A 22,820-nucleotide genomic window follows, 5' to 3' on the forward strand; every position below is an offset into this window, starting at 1 on the left:
CACTAGCATGCCAAAAGCTTTGAGCTTCCAGTGAGGTCACGTAGCATTTTGATGCTATGTAGTGAAGAACAGTAACTAGCCTCCAGTTTTGGGACTTGGGTCTTAAGGGTTTCTGTCTCAGGGACCTCATGAATATTATTTATTTACAAATATCTGTTGTTGTTGTTGTTGTTGTTGTCTGCTGCGCATATACTCATGAAAACAGGTTTACAATTATTAGGAAGTTTAAATTCGTAGCATAAACGCTTATTTATTTAGTCTAAGCTCTGATTAATATGAAATTAGGGTTTGATGCTTTACTAAATAGGACATTTTTCTTACAGATCAGCATATGTGTCTTACGGAGGCCTACTGATGAGGTTGCAAGGGGACGCCAACAATCTTCATGGTTTTGAAGTTGACAAGCCCATCTACCTTCTCATGAAGAAACTGGCCTACTAGATCAACTACTTCCTCAGGGATTATATTAGCATATAAATCATTTTTCTTTACCTACATTCGTCAAGTGTAGTACCTTTGCTCATTTTCATAAGCCAAAGTTAACGAAATATTAGTTGGTGTGCCTGGTTAACAATCTGTAGGAATTGCAAAGCCTTGAAACTTTGGATATCTGTAATCAGTATTAATTAACCTGTAAGAAAAAAAAAAAGTCATCCATTTTTTCAGTACTAATTTTTAAGGTTTCAATGTTCTACTGCATATTGAGTTATGGAGTTCTCAATACCGGATAAGTTGTGAAATTTTCCTTTTCAAATTATGACCCATGTCAGTAAAGCAGTTACTTTAAAACCCACTGCCCCCCCCAAGATATTTTTACAGCACAACTGGAGTGTCTTCAATAATCTGTAACAGTTAAGGGTACGATTTATTAAAATCCAAAGAACGTAGATACTAATTAACTGTCTTTCTAAGCTTCTTTCATCAGTAAATACGCAAAGCCCTGAAAATAAAAAACTGGTGCTTGAATTGTTCCAACATAACAAACCAACATTTTATATGAAGCATAGTAGCAGCAAAGTAACGTATATTAATTTTTTTTTTTTACTATATCCTTACACTTCTTAAATTTACAGATGTCCAGGCGAGTGGATTGAACACCACTGATATTCTCACAGATACATCACACTATTAAGTTTTTGTTAAAGTCAAGGATAACCTTAACCTCTACCTGTTTTGAAAAGATAAATAAGAAATTATTAAATGTTTCAACAATTTATGAGAAAGTTTTCAAGGCATTTCATGACTTGTCATATATTTTTTTTAGTATAATGGAGAACAGTTTAGTGAATAATTTTCTACCAATAAAAATGAATTGATTGAAGTGTATTTTATCTCTTCCCGTCCATTATTTCCTTTATGATCAAAGTGAACTGAGAATTTGTTGTTAACTCGACTGCGGTACTAAGAAGCCTGTCTGACTGATTCGGGTTCATTTAAGGTGAGTTCACTAGTGAGACGACCAGCTTTGTAGTTGAACTCAAGATATGTAGTTAATTGGCAAATAATAACTCCTTATGCACTGAAATTTCTTGGTCTGTTGCTCTAGGTTTGGTTAAATTTACCCGGTTTGGCCTCGTCGGTTGAATTCGGGATGATAGACCACACATGCTTACACACACTCACAATGACACACATGCATTACACACTCACAGTTACAAGCTCACACACGCATACACAAATAAATACTAGCAACAGAAAACAGCTCTCTCTCTCTCTCTCTCTCTCTCTCTCTCTCTCTCCTCTCTCTCTCTCTCCTGGAAAGTTAGTATGAGTCTATAGGAGTAAGTTTGATAACCTACGCATTTGTATGGAGCAGTTTGTAGATGTTTTTTGAGAAATATTGCTAGTGCATGGATCATATGACGTAATCGGTGGAAACTACTTTGCTCTCTCTCTCTCTCTCTCTACTTAATGTGTCTGACTCTAGGAGAGAGAGAAATTTACTCAAGTGCAAATAACTTCAATTTTACTACCTTCCATATCCACTATACTTATTCGGTACTATAGCAAAGTCGGTATTAATTACATATCAAACTTGATTCAAATTAAACTAAAACTTGTTTTTTTATATAAAAATAAAAACAGTTATGTTAATTGCTTGTAAGCGTTACGCTAGGTCTTCACCCGATGTTGCAACACTTGTGGGTATTGTCAAGTCTCCATTCACGAGAAATGGGTAGTCCCCTCTTATTTTTGCTCTGTTTTGTACCCTTTTGAATGGGGCTTTGGTAGATTAATCCACTTGCGGATGAATCCTTTAAATAGCTCTTTCTATACCTGTTTGAGGAATATTCCTTTGATACCAAAAGTTCCAATCATCCGAAGAGAACGAAAAATTAAAAACCTTGTGAAAATCTGTTTTCAATTCTAGCCATCCAATGGGCATTCAAAGCCCTCCATCCATTGGCCAAATGTTCAAGGTTTCAGCCAATGAGAGACGGCGGTGGAAATGGTTTCTTTTCTGTGATGGAGGTCTCTGATTGGCCGCAAAGACAATACACGAAAGATGGGAAACTAACTATTAATACCATTAAAAAAAACATCATCCAACCCGTCAGAATGCACGCCATCTATTGATCATGCCCTCAACTAAAACTCGGCTGTGGCGTAGCACGGCTTTTTTAAATGTTAAAATTTATTCTTATGCTGCAATAAACTTCTCTTTATAAATTATTGAATACTAAATCGAGTAATATTGCTTGTTAACATGATTATAGGGCTCTATCATAGATTATGACTTATATATTAGGCATTTCTGAATCATTAAATAAAATCCTTCAGTTAATGTAACATTAATTGCTAAGTATCTTTATCTAAGATTGGGAGGGCAGTTAACATTAATTGCTAAGTATCTTTATCTAAAATTGAGAGGGCAGTTAGAATGAAACAAACTTATTCTCATATCTTATTATTTCACCAATATAGTATACAGTAATTATTTTCCTTTTTTTGGGCTTGTGCTTATGATTGTATACTGTACATAAAACAATACATATGTGTCAGACAAATCGAAGAACCTAGAGGAATGAATACAGTTTATTATATTTTTATGATTATTTATTAAGCTCTTGATCAAGTCAGAACCTATTTATAACAATTTATTAAAATCTCATAGCCCAATTGTGGGAGTTCTCAAAAATGCATATTCAATTGGCACCCTTTTATGAAGGTAATGTAACCAACACTTCTGCCTGGTATTTTCTAGTAAAATGTCATTTCTGCAAGAAGCATGCACATTCCTAAAAAAAAATCTTAAACAATTATTCTAATTGACTTGAACCATGTTTCTTTTTGCATCATGTACAGTACAAGCAAATATCATATGTTTTCACAACTTGTTTTGCCAATTTATTACTACTGTATTACTGCGTACATTTGCTGCCAAATGGTAAATTTACTTTGGAATACTATGTAGGGTGTTGGTACCAATTACAAGATTTCATTTTAAAAATTGAACAATTATGAGCATATAATGCAGAAACATAGATGAAACGGTAAGAATGGATCTTGTGGGAGCAGATATGCTGGTTTGCATGTAATTTATTTTATTTTGAATGCTTTTATTCATACATATAGGAAAATTTAATAATAGATTAAAAGGTTTGTGAACTTGAAATTAAAGTAAAACACTCTAACTTAACTAACCTACTTATGCTCTCCCATATGAATGCTCCCACAAGATCCATCCTTCCTGATGAAACAACTTTGGTTCGCTAAATAGTTGCGTATTAATGAAAAATTAAGGTAAACATTTATAACTACAACTCAAGGGTAAGCTGCTGAGAATATAACATAACTACAGTATATATACAGTATGTCAAAGTTGCTGTGAGTTGCCTATCTGGAAAAAGCATGGAGACCCAATATTCAAGAATTGTATGACAGTGATAGGAATTGGTATGTTTATTTCATATTTCTAGAGATTTTCAAGATATGCAAATATAACTTTAAGGTATTTATTTGAAATACAATTGACGCCTGTAAATGACAAGAAATTATAGTTTTTCTAGTTGATTTTAATATGTTTTGCAAGATAGCTTCATTTCCATTGCAAATTACTGTTGACATGGTTAGGTAACTGTTGGCATGGTTCTGGTACTGCTGATATGGTTAGGTTTACTGTTGACATGATTAGGCTACTGATGTACACTACCAGGAAGGTTAGGTTGGTTGTTGGGGTTTCAAATGGCAAGAATATTTTTGATATTTTTTCCTAGTCGAAAATCACATATAAATATATTTTCTTTCCGCTTAGAGGCGTCCACCGTATTGTAAATATTTTCCAATATTTATTTCGGAATAACACTGCACCGACATTCAATTTTGCTTTGGTCTATTTCATTTCTTCATTTTCTCTAAAAGTCATCATGTACTTCGTAACAGATGTAATGATTTTATTACCTTTCTTTATTCTGAGAAAAAGCATGAAAAATCAGATGGGGAAAATCATTTTTCGTCCTATTGCAAACCACACACGGGTGATGATGGCTACGCCCACTCATGATTGAAATTGAATGCCCCGCTTTGTGTAAAAGTAAAGAAACCGACGATGGATTGTCTTTGTAAACAAACAGACGATGTAGGCAGGTGCAATGCTACCGCCATCTTCATTTCATGCCAGGTACTAAATTGTATGCGGCCGACGCAGCTGTGGCTTGAGCTTCCCATCTTTCGTGTATTGTCTTTGGATTGGCCGAGAGAAAATCTTGGCTTTCTCTTGACTTGAGCAGTTATTAGGCACTAGGCAGCCATGACAGGGAAAACAACGATCTTAAGCCTTTTGTTTTCGTTGTGATAGCGTCTTCTAATATTTTTCAGTGAATACTTTTTTCGTATTAGATATTCTGCGGATCTTTCAGGTTAATATTTGTTGGTGTTAAGTATCGCAGGTGTTTATAATTGTTTTGATAGGAACCCCAGTGCTCCAAAGAGACCAGTGAATTGCTGGAAAGTCTTGTTTTCAGGGCTCAATTTTTTTTCCGCCGTTAAACTGTAATCAGCTGAAGGTGAAAATGTTAAAAAGAAAGAAAAAAAACTAAGTGCCATGAATTATCAGGTAAGGAATAAACTGAGAGATTTGCAAATTAAGGCTAATTCCGTTAATCAGTCAGTGCTACGAGATGTTGCATCTGTGACTGGCTGGGAGAAGGCTGTTTATGGAGGTCCTTTGCTGTGCGTTTTTTGTGTGAAGGATCAGTGAATTGTATGTGCTGGGTAAGGTGACGAAGATGTCGATTTTATTGCCAAGTACTCTCTTGCTTAGTAAATACTTCGTACGTCATTTTTTGTTTTATACGTGCGTGAACCGGAAAATTTTACGTATGTTCCTTTGACACGGGACACTGCAGCCTCACCCATAAGTCTTGTCAGTCAGTCTACATGGTTTTGGCACCAAAGGTAAACCATGAACTTTAAAACCTGAATGGTAGATAGATCTAGGGTACTTATCCGCGGCGGCCTAGACTATGGCAGTTGCGGTTTTACTATGCAGTTTTACCTACTGAACAAGAATTTTAAGTAATATTTATTCGGACGACTGTAATTAACACCCCAGGGGCCAGTACTAAACACGGCGAAATACATTGGACGGCCCCCAATCCCTAGTGGATATCCTATCCGCGGTTACGTTCCTTGGAGTCCGTGGGGACTGCTTCTGTAGAAATACCATTTTCTGAAATATGAAATATTTAAGCAATTCTTTCGGTATTTTTTTTTTTTCTTTTACCTTGAAAAGTGTGAATAGTTATACTGGTTCACGAACTTTTTTTTTTTTTTTTTTTTTTTTTTTTTTTTTTGTTTTTTTTTTTTTTTTTTTTAGCCTTCGACTATTAAAACCTGATAAATGTAACCTCTCTCTCTTTCTCTCTCTCTCTCTCTCTCTCTCTCTCTCTCTCTCCTCTCTCTCTCTCACACACACACACACACAGAAAACGACTATAGTAGGAATTATTTGACCTCTGTCCCAGAGGGCCTCGACGAGGTAACCTCCATTTAAGGAGAGTTAGTATGCGTCTACAGGAGAAAGCTTTTTAACCTACGTATTTATATGGAGCAGTTTGTAGATGTCTTTGCTTTTCCTTCCTCTGATAAACTTGAATAAAGATATGAACGATTTAGCTAGGACTAGTAAGCGTCAACTCATCAATTCACTTGTGTGATTTTACCAAACTAGCTCTGTTGTCAGTTTTCCTGGAGTCTGCAAATTTATGGCTGGTTACATTATTATTATTCTCTGTATTACGTCCTCTTATCTGGTTGAAGTCTTCAGCTACGGCGACCCTTTCCAGGGGTTTCGATGGTGTGACTTCCTTCCTTCGTCTGGTTTTAATTTTTGAAAGCATTGATGGCAGTCCTTATTTGTTTTCCTGCGTGTGTTTTTTTTTTTCTCATCTTGTTACAATTTTCGAAAGGCTTTGGAACTCTGGTGAACTTATTAAGTCTTCGAGTGTAACACGTAAACTTTTTATATACATCAAAGTCTACTTCAATTAGTACAAAGCATTATCTGGTAAAGATGAATTAGCTTATAGTACATTAGGGGTCACGTTGGGAGCTAAATATATATAATTAAAAACAAAGTCTGTTTCCCACCACGGCACCAAACAAGAGTTATCCAAAGGCCCAAGCCCATGCACCACCAGTCGGTTTGCCAGTGTGTCTAGTTCAGTTGCAACATGTGGTGTTTTATAAACTTTGGGTCGTTTTTTTTCCCCCGCAAACTCTATAGACTGGTGTAAGGCCAGGTATTCACGTGCAAACTCTATAGACTAGTGTAAGGCCAGGTATTCACGCTCAGGTTTACCTGTCAGTCCACCCATGAACGTTCAACGGATGATCGTCCACACGTAAAGAGTGGAACCAACTGTCAGTCGGACAGTCAACTCAACGTCATTGCCCTCATTTCTCTCCTAGCCTTCGTCGCGGCAACACTATAAAGATAGCGATGGAAACTCCGCTGGCTGATAAGGATGTGGAGCTACATAGAGTAGCTAGACTATCTGCTGCGGCACTTCACTTGACAATAGGAGAGTAGCAAAAAGGCGTAAAAGACTATTGCCTAAATATTGCTTATTGAAAAGAGTTGTCTATTCTTGTACAATATTAGTAATAGGGTTACCGGGTGGTTGGTTCAAGATTTATGAAATGGGCCGTGAAGCTTACTTTCACTAAGAACATAAAAGGGCAAGACACCCATGGCCTTGGCCTATACCAAATTGTATTGATCACATGGGAATGGTTTTTATCTTAAATGATTTGGACTCATAACGATCTACAAATAGTGCTACAGGGTCTAACATTTTAATTAATTAGAACTATACGTAGTTTATTCATATTCTGGTCCAAGCGGCTGAGATTCTTCCCAGACGGAATCCAGCCCAGCGGCGAACTGTCATAAAATCGTTGGTAACCAATGTGCGATCATCTGTCAGTCGGTCGAAAGAGCTGTAGGCAATTCCATCAGTTCGTCAAATCTGGCGAGTGGACTGACTCCGCTCACGAACTGTCATCCACACGTACGTTTAACGTCAGTTTCGATGAACTGACAGGTAAACCTGTGAGTGAAATGCCCGGCCTAGCAAGTATGGTAAAGTGGAAGACATAGAGTGAAAAAGGAAGAAAATACAATAAAGAAAGAGAGAAAGAATTCATATTTTGGAACATCCCAATTGCAAAAGATGTTGAATGAAGACTTTGATGATATTATTGCTGTATAGTAGATGTCGGTTTATGAAGCATGTTTTAAAGCATAAGTAAGTGAGTGCGAGTTATTTATTGTTGTATGAATTAAATAACGGTTATGAATGGTTATTTCAAGTCTAAACAAAGCTTTAATAACGGTTAAATAGGCTAGAATGAGCAAGAATAGTGGCCGTTTTCTTACGGCAAGTTAAATAGTATAACCAAGAGTTCCTGCATCATGTTTTTGTATATATATATATATATATATATATATATATATATATATATAATTATATATAGATATATATATATATATATATATATATATTGTAGGAAACCCACTAAAATTTGGAAAAAAAATTGAAAGTTTTTTATTTAAGCTTTCGGAGAGTACATTCTCTCCCTCAGAAAGAGAAAGTTACATAAACTGAAAAACAACGGTCAAGGTAAAAGAAAGAAATAACATACAAGCATATGGTTGTATCAGAATAACTGCCCTACGGTGGTTTGGCAATTTTGTTTAACAACTTAGCTACACTAACTACATTGCTTTGTCATAATTGCATTACAGAAAAGGTCCAGTTTAAAATTACTCTTATATACAGGGTGATTCAAAAATATATATATAGTGTGTATATATATATATATATATATTATATATATATATATATATAATATAATATATATCATATATATATATACACACTATATATATATTATAACATATATATATTAATACATATATACATACATATATATATATATATAATTAATAATATAATATATATATATATAGATATATCTTATATATATATATATATAAAGCTATATATATATATATTATAATAATATAATTATAAAGCTTTATTTTGCCTGTTATGAACTTATGTCCTTAAACTAACCATTATTTAACCAATTTTATTAAATCTGTTTGATTAAAGCGGTTAGAATACCGTTAATGACCTTAATATAATCCGACGGTCAAACTGTAGCTAAAGGCTAACTGGTCGCGAAGCTACGTAGCCTAACCGACCCCAGAGTAAGGCTCAGTTTAGTTAAATAGCCTTAGATACCAGGATTATCTCTGATTGGACCCCAATACTCTCAAATGGAAGATTGGTGGGGTACCTACCGCTGGGCCGTGGTGAGGTTAGGGAGTCGATGTGGATGGGGTAGGTTCAAGTAGACTAGGTCAGACGACTTAGCCCCACCTTTTGGGGGTTCCAAGGGTAAGAAGGGGATAGCACTCCCTCATTGGCCAGGTAAAGACATGTCGTCATAGGTTAGGTTAGAGGTAAAACTGGTTCGGTACTTATCGGCTTACGTGCAAGATGGGCGCCATGTCTACTACCAGCAATATTTGGTAGACATTGTAAAAACAAGCGAGAAAGGTGTAAACAACATCACATTAATGTTGGTAAATATTCGGTCGGTGACTGGCCGGTTTTAACCTTCGTTCATATTGGAGGAGTCACGACTTGGGCTAATTTTAGGGTTCTAAGTTTTAGGCTTTTATAGGGGTGAGATTAGGTAACTGCATGGCATCCTAGGTTGGGTTAAGGTAGGACTGGCTAGGCCATACTCCATCTGGAATGCCTGCTACTACAGTTTAGGGGTAACCTTGGCCATACTGAGTGAGATTATATAAGTGCAAGCTTGGTTGCCGTCGATTCATTCCCGCGAATTGCTGACCAAGATATTTACAGTAAACCCCCGTATTCGCGGGGGATGCTTCCGAGAGAGAGAGCGTGACAGATTTATGCTAATGGATGTATTTGGTTTTAAGGTATCCAGATGGCAAGAGAGAGAAAGTGGTCCTGGAGAGTCACCCACAATGCAACGGATGAGCATGGCTGTCTTAATTCATGATGGACGAAACTGACAAACTAAGGAGATGTATGTGCCACCATGGAAAGATCCTAGCAGGTAATTTCCAATTCGATGATGGTCTAAGACCCTGTCGAAGAGGTCTTTTTCATATGTATACGTTTGCCTAACGATAATATGAAAAGGTGATGTCACTCATATGGGAGATTGAGAACGGTTTTGGAATCTTGACCATCAGGTAAATTCAAATCTTATTCAATACCAGAGGAGAGTAACGATAACTAGTGTCATGGTGAAACATTTAAGAGCCAGTATTGAGGTCATTCTTAGGAATAGCTCAGTTCTTTGGATTAACAAACCACAGAGAATGGTTTTCATTGCCCCATCGCTGTATAACTTAAGGAACTACCTAGTCCTGTTTCCCTATTAGAGAAGTATCCATTCCTTGAATATTAGTCGTATCGAGCCACTTTCCCCAAATGTTTATTTATTGACTTGTTAATTTATCTTTTTCTAGTAACTGATCACTTTCTGTATTTTCCATCACCTTCTCTTGCTTTCAAATGCACCCCTAATATTCTTTGGTGGGCTTGTTCCATATGAACAGTTAATTTTCTGAATAATATAGTAATAACAATAATAATAAAAATTACAATGCTCGCTTCAAGTTTTACTACAGCCATTTTCATCCAAGTTGTTTCGGGATGAGTGCCAGATAAGCAGTGCCCATAGCGACGTAATGTCACGATTTTGAAAAAAAAAAAAAAAAACTTAAATGCTGGAAGAAATTCGTGGATTTACCGAGGAACCGCTTCAACGTCAAAATGTGTAAATTGGCGTCGACAGTTGAACTGCGTGAGCTTAAATTTGAAAGAGGTCTGTTTATCTGTCGAGGACCCAAGGGGTCAACACAAGTGCAGAAACATTGATAATTTGTAAAAACGTAAATAATTGTTGCCATGTAATCACCGACTCTGCTGGAGATATTGCATACCGAGGGTATAGGTATCTATAGATCTTGTTATACATAGTTCTTATGTAAACGTACAAACCCTGAGATAGGAGTAGGTTAAAGACTTAACTTTTCACCAGAGGTGTCTTGTTAAATTTTACAGTCGTGACTATGATCAGAAATTGCATCCATAATAGGGTTATTTATATATAGGTATATAGTCTGTATAAAAATCTCCAATGATTCTGTAAGACAATTGACTCCACTTAGCATTTGCACAGGACTAATATTCTTATGAACCTTTTGCCATTCATGATTAGATTCTGGTTTGACACGGAATGTTAGATTACGAGTTGAGTATGTTTATCGGTAATTATTTATTTACATAAAGTCAGTCAAGTATTCGCATGAGATGGACACAAACCAGGAAACCTGTTGGTCACTGGAGGTAAAAAAAGGACTATGTTCGATGCCTGATAAACCAAACTTTGAAGCCATGGCACTTTGCGAAGGGTTTCTTTTGCAAGTTTCCATTTAATATAGGCTAAGTAGCACCCTCCCTTACTCAAGTCTTTAAACATCTGTCAGTCAAGTTCAATTAAGAGTTTTCAATTACATCCTGAATTAATCCTCCCTTATAACATAACTGTAATATCATTGCTTTGCACGGGTTATCATGTATCGTACAGTCAGCCATTTGACCTGTCCACTATATCTGCTTCATTAAGACACAATTTCTTGTATTATTTGTCGAGACAATTGACTTCCAAATACTGCATAGCTCTGATCCCTCTGCTGTGGTTTAAGGTAGATTTAACTGTTACCAGTCTTAAGCTTAATTCATTTCTCAGGTGTGTCTACGGGCGTTACGAACAACTGATGACGTCACATCCACGGCAACGAAGCTTCAAGTTTAGAATGTCTTATGACAGTACCATCGTGTGGCCACTTAACTCCATATTGGTAAAGAATCTGTATAGCACTTTTTTCTTACCTGATCAAAGATTATGAAGCATAAGATTTACATACAGTGTAACTAAAGTTAAAATACTTAGTTATTTATGCATTAGTCTAGTTCTCAATAATGGCAGCTAGTGTATGATGATAATGAAAACTATTTGGATGAAGCTAAAGACGAAATAGTCCGTCATTTATCATCTAATATTTCAGCCAAATGTTGGTGTTGTCAGAAGATTTCTCGAAGAGAAAAATAGTCGACTATTGGATTAATTTAGTGGTATTGCTGTCATAATTCATGGCCTAATTATTATTCACGGGAAAGGAATTATTACAACAATTTAATTAGTTGGGAACTTACGAGGTGTATGTTGGTCATGTACAGTTATTAAATCAGATTTCTAAGTGTTTTAATTGTATTAGGAGTTTTTCAATTTGATGCAATCGGTCACCACATTTTTCTGGACTATATATTTCTGTAACAGAGAGCGTGTTGGCATTGCTGGTATAAAATTCTCTTTGCTTTAAAATTCTCCTGGCTTTTAAAATACTCCATGATCAAATGTTGACAATCAGATTGTTAGAACTGTTGATCAAATAATTACATGAGTGATGCACTTTACGAGATTAGAATAAGGTTCGCTGGTAATATGACATTGAAGCCTTTCACTTATGGGAAAAAGCTTTTCATTAATGGGATCAATACTGAAAGATTGCTCTCATTTCAGCAATTAGCAACTTTTGCCTGAAACAATTTGGTACTGTGGAAATTGTAAGTTCTGACTAGTTTTAAGTTTTTTCTGCTCTTCTCAAATGGTTATTGGGCAATTCTATGTTATTTTATACGAAATGGTTTGTTTTTATTATGAGTAACTTGAGATATGCAGTTGGTGAGAGCTGTAACTGGCTCTTTTCTGAGCCTACCAGAAGAGTGTTTGGATCAATTAAAACAAAAGAGAGAGAGATGGGACAATGTTAGCATTGAAAAATATTGCCTGATTAGGGGAGAATGTTGAAATGGTTTTAGAAACGTTATAGCCAGACTCAGGTACCAATAATAATAATAATAATAATAATAATAATAATAATAATAATAATAATAAAATAATAAAATAAAATAATAATTTAATAATAAATAATAATAATAGATAATAATAATAATAATAATAATGACCAGCTCCTGATAGACAAAATGGTAATGAAGAACAGTAGGAGAAGGAAAACCAACCTAAGCATGGCATGGATAGACTATGGATAGAAAGCCTTCGACATGATACCACACACATGGCTAATAGAATGCCTGAAAATATATGGGGCAGAGGAAAACACCATCAGCTTCCTCAAAAAAACCATGCGCAACTGGAATACAATACTTACAAGCTCTGGAATAAGACTAGCAGAGGTTAATATCAGGAGAGGGATCTTCCAGGGCGACTCACTGTCCCCACTACTCTTCGTAGTAGCCATGATTCCCATGACAAAAGTACTACAGAAGATGGATGCCGGGTACCAACTCAAGAAAAGAGGCAACAGAATCAACCATCTGATGTTCATGGACGACATCAAGCTGTATGGTAAGAGCATCAAGGAAATAGATACCCTAATCCACACTGTAAGGATTGTATCTGGGGACATCAGGATGGAGTTTGGAATAGAAAAATGCTCCTTAGTCAACATACAAAAAGGCAAAGTAACGAGAACTGAGGGGATAAAGCTACCAGATGGGAGCAACATCAAACACATAGATGAGACAGGATACAAATACCTGGGAATAATGGAAGGAGGGGATATAAAACATCAAGAGATGAAGGACACGATCAGGAAAGAATATATGCAGACTCAAGGCGATACTCAAGTCAAAACTCAACGCCGGAAATATGATAAAAGCCATAAACACATGGGCAGTGCCAGTAATCAGATACAGCGCAGGAATAGTGGAATGGACGAAGGCAGAACTCCGCAGCATAGATCAGGAAACATATGACAATACACAAAGCACTACACCCAACAGCAAATACGGACAGACTATACATAACACGAAAGGAAGGAGGGAGAGGACTACTAAGTATAGAGGACTGCGTCAACATCGAAAATAGAGCACTGGGGCAATATCTGAAAACCAGTGAAGACGAGTGGCTAAAGAGTGCATGGGAAGAAGGACTAATTAAAGTAGACGAAGACCCAGAAATATACAGACAGGAGAAAGACAGACAGAACAGAGGACTGGCACAACAAACCAATGCACGGACAATACATGAGACAGACTAAAGAACTAGCCAGCGATGACAATTGGCAATGGCTACAGAGGGGAGAGCTAAAGAAGGAAACTGAAGGAATGATAACAGCGGCACAAGATCAGGCCCTAAGAACCAGATATGTTCAAAGAACGATAGACGGAAATAATATCTCTCCCATATGTAGGAAGTGCAATACGAAAAATGAAACCATAAACCATATAGCAAGTGAATGCCCGGCACTTGCACAGAACCAGTACAAAAAGAGGCATGATTCAGTAGCAAAAGCCCTCCACTGGAGCCTGTGCAAGAAACATCAGCTACCTTGCAGTAATAAGTGGTACGAGCACCAACCTGAAGGAGTGATAGAAAACGATCAGGCAAAGATCCTCTGGGACTATGGTATCAGAACGGATAGGGTGATACGTGCAAACAGACCAGACGTGACGTTGATTGACAAAGTCAAGAAGAAAGTATCACTCATTGATGTCGCAATACCATGGGACACCAGAGTTGAAGAGAAAGAGAGGGAAAAAGTGGATAAGTATCAAGATCTGAAAATAGAAATAAGAAGGATGTGGGATATGCCAGTGGAAATCGTACCCATAATCATAGGAGCACTAGGCACGATCCCAAGATCCCTGAAAAGGAATCTAGAAAAACTAGAGGCTGAAGTAGCTCCAGGACTCATGCAGAAGAGTGTGATCCTAGAAACGGCGCACACAGTGAGAAAAGTGATGGACTTCTAAGGAGGCAGGATGCAACCTGGAACCCCACACTATAAATACCACCCAGTCGAATTGGAGGACTGTGATAGAGCAAAAAAAAAAAAAAAAAAAAAAAAAAAAAAAAAAAAATAATAATAATAATAAAGCAGGAACATTTTACTGTGATTTGCTAATAGGAACTTACACTAAGAAGCCTCCCACTTCTGCATCTCCATTCAATTTTGAATTAACATTTACAGTATCTGTGGAAAAAATGGAGTGTTAATTTCATTAAGAAGTGGGTCATAAATGGTACAGACCCTCATTACTGGTCTAAAAAAAAGACCCTGTCCTATCTGTGCCCCTTTTGGTAAATGGAACCTAGGTATAGGATGCTTGAAGTCTGGTTATAACGAATTATCTTTTATTACTTTGTGAACCTAAAGATCTCTGTTATATGACTTTATTAACTTCTTCCTCATCTCGTCAGGAAATTGTGTGCAGAGTGCAATTCCACAAATATCTATGAACAAAGAACTGGAGTTCATACTTATATTCAACAAGTGGAATGCAGTGGTTAATCACTTGTGTCAACAGTTGCCTATGGCCAGATGAAATGGCCCCACCAAACAAATCTTTGGAAGGGTCATACTTTGACTTGGAGAGATTGCAAACATTAATTCTTTTGACTATTGGAACTATGTCAGTGTTAAGTTGACAGTAGTCATGTATAAGTGTTAGTTTATCAAGGTATACCAGTGCCTATCTACCCAAAGTCGAGTCTAGTTCAGCTTTGCGGCTTGTAATTAAGTAGGAACTATAGGAATCTTAAGAGGAGTCTATATCATATGAGGTCGTTCACTGGGATTCAGGGGAGACTGGTTTTATTACTGAAACTTGCTATTGGTTCAAAGTATCAGGATATATTGTCCACTTTTATTTATACTCTGTTGAATGTTGTTATCAGGTAGCTCAGTATTATTCAGGATGTACAGACTTATTTTATACCTAAAGCTCATATCAGCTTAATTTAAAGTAAGAAGAATTTACCTCAGAGTTTTTGTAAGTTTTTTAGGTAAAATGCAGCTCAGTATGTTTCAGGATCCTTAGTTGTTGTGATAAGACTTCTTATCACTTTAAGACCAACTGTCAGTTAGTACAGGACTTTTCAGGATATACATAGCTTATTTTCCACTGAAATTTCACTTGTTAGCTAGTAAGTAGGTCAGTGTTTCAGAATATACTGTATATTGATATCTCATTTCCTTATCAGTTAATCAATAGCTATGTGGTACCTCAGTATACTTCACACAGTCTTGGCAACTTAAGGTTCATGAGTTTATGTCAAATACTTCAGTACATTTCAGGAAAGTTTTATTTCCATTTCTTACCAGTTTTAAATGACTATAGGTTCAATCATTTTTAGGATACGTACGTAGTTTTTTAGAATATAAATTCCCTATATGTTTAATATCAGCTATGAAGTAGTTCTGCGTTTCAGGATACATGGATAAATAGTTTTGCTTGATCTGGAATCTAGTGTCAGTCTGAATATCAGTCAAAAGTAGCTCAGTGTATCTGGATGCGTAGGTCATTCAGTTTTCTTGTGGAGTATTAGTTGTTGTCTGGCAACTTTAAGGATACCTCCTTATATATATATATATATATATATATATATATATATATATATATATATATATATATATATATATATATATTATATATATTAGATTCATCTCATTTGGTTTTGGAACACAGACTTTATCTGAATACTATCTTATTTAAATATTTCATGAGATTAATAGTTGATGCTTTAACATAATTTTTTTGCTTGAATTTCTTAGTGTTAATATCAGCTACCAATACCTTAGTGCATTTCGGGATACTTAATTTTCACCCTTGTTCTCATTAGTTTGATATTATCTACCAGGTAGTTAAAATGCTTCAGTCTACATAATTTTAAACATAAATTTTCTGTTCATGAAATAACAGCTTTTAGGCAACCATGGCTAATTTTTGACTAGTATTTTATATCGAAAGGTCACGCATGTTAAAGAATAGCTTCCATCAACTTAGTTTGATATTACAGTCAAGTAATTGACTGTTTCACAGAATACATCTTCGTCTAGTTGTGATCTGCAGTATCCAGTAGGTCACTGTTCACTGCTTAAACTTGTCTATGTTCGAAGGTCACGTGAGATTAATGGTAGGAAATGGTGATGATTTTTAGTCATTTCCGAAGTTCAACAAAAACTATAAATTGCAAAAAAGTTCAACAGTTGCTAACAATAGGTTTGACATACTTAATGGAAGATCTTTGTAGTGGTCAGTATAGTTAGGAATAGCTGTGTGGGGGTCAGACTTTTGAGGTATTGACCTTTATAGAGTAGATAACATTCAAGGCTAATTATTCCGAATATTTTTCCTCAGTAAAGCTTAATTTAGATGTTGCTTAACTAACTTCCATTACAGTAGGGACTTGGAATTGAGCTTCTCATATATACTTTGGAAGTTTTGTCCATAGTTCGATACTTTAGTGATTTAAATCAGATTTCCTTCAGAAAATTGGGTATAGTTCCGAGGTCTTACGTTATTATAATGTTATGTAAGTTCTTATACTTTGAAACTTAGGTTACTGAAAGGCTCTGTTGAATACAAGAGAGAGAACTCCTTCTGAAGCATTGACATGATTGCACAGTTAAGACAGGAGGTATAATTTTCAGAATTTATTTTATTAGTTTTATCTCAAAAAAAGCATAAAGAACTTGTCATTCATTACAAGCGATTAAACAAAACTCTGTACATTTTGTACAAATCTTGCCGACAATAATGCTTCTTGCTTAACATGAAACATACCACTTACAGGTTAACTGTGTAATACTGGAGAGTATTGTATCAAGGGCATTATCATCATGGCATCTCTGCATATTTCAAGACTCTGAGGCTGGCATGGGGAGGTTCCAATTGTCTTCTTTGACGGCAATCTTGCATTGTTGTCAAAATGTATCATAGATAAATTATTGAATAAGTGAACTGAATTTCACTGTTACTTTAAGGGCCATTTGCAATGCTATTAATGGCATTTTAGGTAAATGATTCAGTCATAGTGAATGCATGACGCGAGGATAAATCGTTTTTTCTGTAAATATCATAGGCCAGTGACTGTAAGTAGACTTGAATTCAAAGCGTTACCTAAATGAGGTTAGGTATTGTTAACAATAGTGCTTTAGTTATATGACTGTCAATTCGAAGTTATCTTTGAAGGGGTGTATAGTTTGACAAGGCTATATTTGGCATATGAATGAACAACCATTCTCAGTCATTTGAACAGTTTATTCGACTTAATGTTACATTGATAGATACTTTCTTGGAAGATTAAAATCACCTACCTTGAGAACTAGTTTATTTTTCTCTAGGACACACATGTTCGAGGCATTTGATACACAAGATCAATGCCTTCTTTAGTAGGCTCATAGCTATTGGGATATTTCTTATTTAATTGAATACGATTGACTGTTTTGCGATTCAAGCAAATCACACATTGTTACACGTAGACTTGGCCTCAATAGTAGCTATCAGATATGAAATCTTGACCGAATTCTGTCTAAGCTTAGGACCCAAATTAATTCTGAAATTGCAAGATGGTACGTCTTAAGTTGCTTGTGACTAACAGAACTTATTTGAGAAATGCAATTATTTTTTAGTCTAGTCGGCTTTAGAATAAGTGCAACAGTGTCTTGACATATGGAGAATTTTTGGTTAAGGTACAATGCTTTTTTTTTTTTTAGTGCTGAATTATTATACAGTTCCCATTGAGTTTATAGTTGAAGATTTAACTTTTAATGTTAAAAAAGTAACTGTTATTGTTAAAGATTTAACTTTAAATTTTGAATAATGGGAAAATTATTGTCATACCAAATTGCAAATTGATTTTGTACAGAAACTGTATTTCAGCTTTCTGCTCAGTTCTCACCAAGTACTGTATAAGGCTTCATTTATCTAGGAGTATCCATTACTTTTGTTAGGTCCTAATGAAACGAAATAAGATAAAAAAAACTACTAAAAATGCTGTAGCCGTACCAGAAAAGTCTGAATACAGGAATCAGATAATGTTGTGAATTGATGTAAGTACTTAGACATTGTTCTTATTTCTTCCTCTCAACCTTCCATTCTGTTTACTTTTTTTTTTTTTTTAATGTATATGCTATGCTATACATTCATTGGGATCTTTTCGGTCTGCTGTTAAAGCTGTTACATAAGAACACTTTGCAGATGTGCAGCACAACTTGTAAGCTGCTGAATTGCAATTTTCCACATGGTTTTTTAAAGCTTAATTTCACTCTTGAACCCGCTTATTCACACTACATACTTCACGGTGCTTTTTCCATTACTTCTTGACACAGGTATTAAATACCTCACACTTCTTCACATTCTCACACTTAAAAGCTTCCTTTGATCACATTAAATACTCACTCTAAACACAATAAAAATATTTGTGTTCAATTTATCCATAATCACTGATATTACGAACTTAGATGAGGGTATGAAACACGTAGTAGATCTTTGGTGTGTAACCCCCCCAGAAAATGAATGTTAGGACATCAGACGAACATACTTTACAAGCTTGTGGAAGCCCCGGATAAAAAGTGCTTGTAATACCCCTAAAAAGTACCCGTTTTCGTGTACACTTTAGGTTTGTGCAAGCCTTAAATATGCTTGAAATAAACCTTAATAAAAGCCTTGAAAGATCTTAAAAATACCATTGTATAAACCTTCAAAAAGCCCATACAGAACCTTAAATAGGCTTAATAAATGCCTCATAATTACCTATTAACTGCTTTTAACATACTTTGTAAAATCCTGTACAGAACCTTAAATAGGCTTTATAAATGCCTCATAATTACCTTTTAATTGCTTTAAACAAACTTTGTAAGGATATTAAATAACACTTATAGTGGCCCTAAAAACTTGTTTCAAGGTTTACATGAACCTTGCAATAGCTTTAAATAATAATTTCCAAGGCCATAAAATGAAATTTCATAATCTTACAATAAATAACTCAGGAGAATGAAAGTTTTAATCTTGCTTATCATTTATTTTGCACCGACATGTTTCAGTGAGGACTAAAACTGTACAAGTAAATAGTCAAGTACTGTGGCCTCTTTTTTTGTATATAAATAACCTACACATGGACTCGATTGATTCTTACCTCAGTAGCAACCACCTCATTCCATAAAAAAATTACAGTAAAAAAAAAGGTATATTTAAAGTATGTATGTACACACACACACACATGAGACTTGTGCTAATGGACAGCTATTTATATAAAACACACACACACATAAAACAGTCTGTACCATACTGAAGATTGCAACCACTTCGAATGATACAAACAAAAGATGAGTGATTCAAATATATCACATCCCACCAAGCGCATGAACAATTTGTTTTGGTTTTATTTCTATTTTTCTTTTGGTAACAGATATATGCATGTACAAACACTGAAAATATGCATGAAACCTTATAAAATTTACCAATATGTAGAAGAATAAGAATAATAATAATAATAATAATTTGGACACACTTCCATCTCTCTTCCTCTGTGGAATCACTAATTTCTGTCTCATAATTTTCACTGAAGCGGTAATAGCTGCCAAAAACTGACTGAGTCTGTGATGCAGCTCCACCTTTTCAACCAGATGCCGTGACACAATTCAACCATGCCTCAGCCTCCATAAACAATTCCAGTCGCATCGCATGTCCCATTTTCTAGGTAGAGATATGGTGTGTTTGCCTTTAGGCTGGTGTCTATCCTGAAAGTTATATATATGTAGTTTTCCCTTTCTCTCACATTAGGCATTGTATGTGTTACTGTAGCCTACAGTGTTTTTGAACTGATTTTGCAAATCTTTAATTCAAGTTAATTGCGCCTTACTAGTAACAACTGATTAACAAAAAATAATATACATGAATATACCAGTACAATATAGGGTAGGGCTATGAAATTTCACAAGATATAATAAATTAACTGTTCTGGTAACTCACTACTCAGTCCATTATACTGTAATAAGATAATGAACTTGCAGACCCTGAGAAAAATATAAAGTTACGTATATCTCATTCATTTTATCCTGAACCGTGCAAAAGGCAATAGCCCAGGCGAGTTTGTAAGCCAACGCTGATTTGCTGCTACCGTGCATGACAGGTCTGAATTATTTATTTATGTTTTTGCATTGGTTTTACATATTTCATAATAATGTAAAGTAAATATTAGCACAGCATTGAAACCTACAAGGAGTTTAAAAAAAAAAAAAATTATTTGGTACTAGAACCAACCCCTTTCTCATCCATTACTTTTCTTTCAATGATATAGGTCCTCCAGCAATGAAAGGGTAACTCTGGGGAATACTCCACGCCTTATTTTATTTCATTTTTTCTATAAAAATAATAATAATAAAAAAACTTTGGGGTAATTGTTACTATTAGAGCCACATGAGCTTATAAAAAAGTATATGCCTAGAATTAAGGAGAATAGTGTATAGAAGAATCATTAAGGGAGGAAATGTCTAATAAATATAATGATGTTAAAAGTGGAGGTTAGATTAAGCATTATAGGTTAGGCTATTTAATGTCCAAGTAATGCTTTATAGACGCAGAGGTTAGGTTAAACATTGTAGGTTAGGCTACTGTTAAAAAAAAAAAAAAAAAAAAAAAAGCATTACTTGACTGGAGGCAACTTTAAACAAAATTATTTTGGTTAGTTGACATTTCCTGACTTAATGACAAGCCCAGTATCTACGGATTCTATACACAATCGGTGAGGGTTAAGAATGTGGGATCCACTGACCAGTAACGTAATAATACAACCTAACCTAATATTACTTAATCTAACTAGCATAGGCCATGTTATCATTAAAATGCTGATTTATTGTAAATTTACGAAGGTTAGGTTAAATAAGCCAAATACGTACTAAGTTAGACTATAGTTTTAGATAAAGAAATTGAGGAGGATCCCACATTCTTCACCCTTAACCCCTAGGCATTCTTCTTAACTCAGAGTGCTGAAAATTAAAGATTTTGAGATGTCCTCTGAAAATTCACAATTTCAATATTGTCATTTAAAAAGACAGCCTTTTTATGTTATTTTACATAATGTTTTAGTAAATTCAAGTGGGGCAGACCCTCCAGCACCTAAAATGTCCTTGAAATTAGGAGATAATGGAAATTGAAAGTTGTTCTTCGGTATCTGAGCTTCCAATTACTGGCACTTTGTCTTAACTTTAAGTGTGTACTTTTTTTATAAGCTTGCACAGCCATAATAGCATAGTAAGAATCACCAAGTTACCAACCTTTTGTTTAGTTTGTCTACGCAAAAAAAAAAAAAAAAAAAAAAAAAAAACCTTGGTCAGTAAAATAGGAAGTAACCCTTTATTCTATAACCACCCAACAAGCTTGGGGGCCCTATGAGGATCGTGGGTTTTGGTGTGCAATAGCCTAACCTAACCTCTGCGTCAATTAAGCATTACATAGATGGGGGGTTTGCCCCCATACCCCCTTTAAAGGTGGGGGGCTTCTCCCTCACATCCCTTGACTTAATTACTTAGCCAAGGACGGCTGTAGGACGCCATAAATTAGTAGGTAGGTAGTAGCCTAGTATTTGGTTTACTTAATTTTTGGCTGAGACTTTGTTACCTGTACAGCCTACATTCTTGCCAAATTTAGTCCAGCCTAAACGTTTGCTCACATTAAAACCCTTGCAACAAAAGCAACTCTTCCTAGAGTCGTAGGTATTTCAATTCCCCAAAGAAAATGCAGAATTAGCCTAGTAGTACCTAAGTAGTATTCCCTACTAGACTAACGGTACTTTTCTCTCAGATTGCTAGGCTATAAGGATATACTATAAAATGATCGTGAAAGATAATGGCATAAGCTGCTATCACTTGCCTATGGGCCCTGGCTTTCTCAAGTCGTCGTAGTGGTATCTCTATCAGCTGACATGCACTTACCTATACATGTAAATTTAATTCAGCCACCTTGTCAAACAGATTCAGTTCGTGCGGCCCGCCAATTTGTTTATGCTACTGCAGAGCAGCGTTGCCGATAGCTCTGCATATTAAAATCGGCATCTTATAGAAAACGGAATTCATTTTATGGCCCAGGGGTACTTAAAGAAAATAAACCAATCTTATGCAACACCTCATCGATTTATATTCATCATCATTCAACAAAAGTATATATTAGCTATGTATATACACAATTACAACCAAAACAACAATGATATATACATATTAAGTTTTATAGATAAACTTTATAAAACATAGAAATTACAAAATATAGGTAGATACGTAACCTACTCAGTTTTATAAATCAACTTTATAGAACATATAGGCTATATAAATAAAACAAAAAAAATTTATTATTTTTCTTCATATATCAGGGTATAAATATGTTTGAGAATATATT

General features: G+C 35.3%; 1 protein-coding gene and 1 long non-coding RNA gene across 6 annotated transcripts in view; both read left to right on the forward strand.

The window, feature by feature from the left end:
* LOC135206971 (DNA-directed RNA polymerases I, II, and III subunit RPABC3-like) overlaps window positions 1–1,321 on the forward strand; it is a 140,795-nt gene extending 139,474 nt beyond the window's left edge. For all 5 annotated transcript variants that reach the window (XM_064238532.1, XM_064238529.1, XM_064238531.1 and 2 more), the window contains one exon: window positions 324–1,321. In XM_064238532.1, the coding sequence (XP_064094602.1) occupies window positions 324–441 (118 nt within the window). In that variant the 3' untranslated portion in view covers window positions 442–1,321. The remainder of the gene's footprint in view (window positions 1–323) is intronic.
* Window positions 1,322–8,612: 7,291 nt separating this feature from the next.
* On the forward strand, window positions 8,613–16,084 carry LOC135206973 (uncharacterized). The gene is made up of 3 exons (XR_010312854.1): window positions 8,613–9,606; window positions 11,311–11,422; window positions 14,848–16,084. It is a non-coding gene; the product is annotated as an uncharacterized LOC135206973 (long non-coding RNA).
* Window positions 16,085–22,820: the final 6,736 nt, after the last annotated feature.

The sequence above is a fragment of the Macrobrachium nipponense genome, chromosome 31 (assembly GCF_015104395.2).
Source record: "Macrobrachium nipponense isolate FS-2020 chromosome 31, ASM1510439v2, whole genome shotgun sequence".
In the NCBI taxonomy this organism is placed as follows: Eukaryota; Metazoa; Arthropoda; class Malacostraca; order Decapoda; family Palaemonidae; genus Macrobrachium; species Macrobrachium nipponense.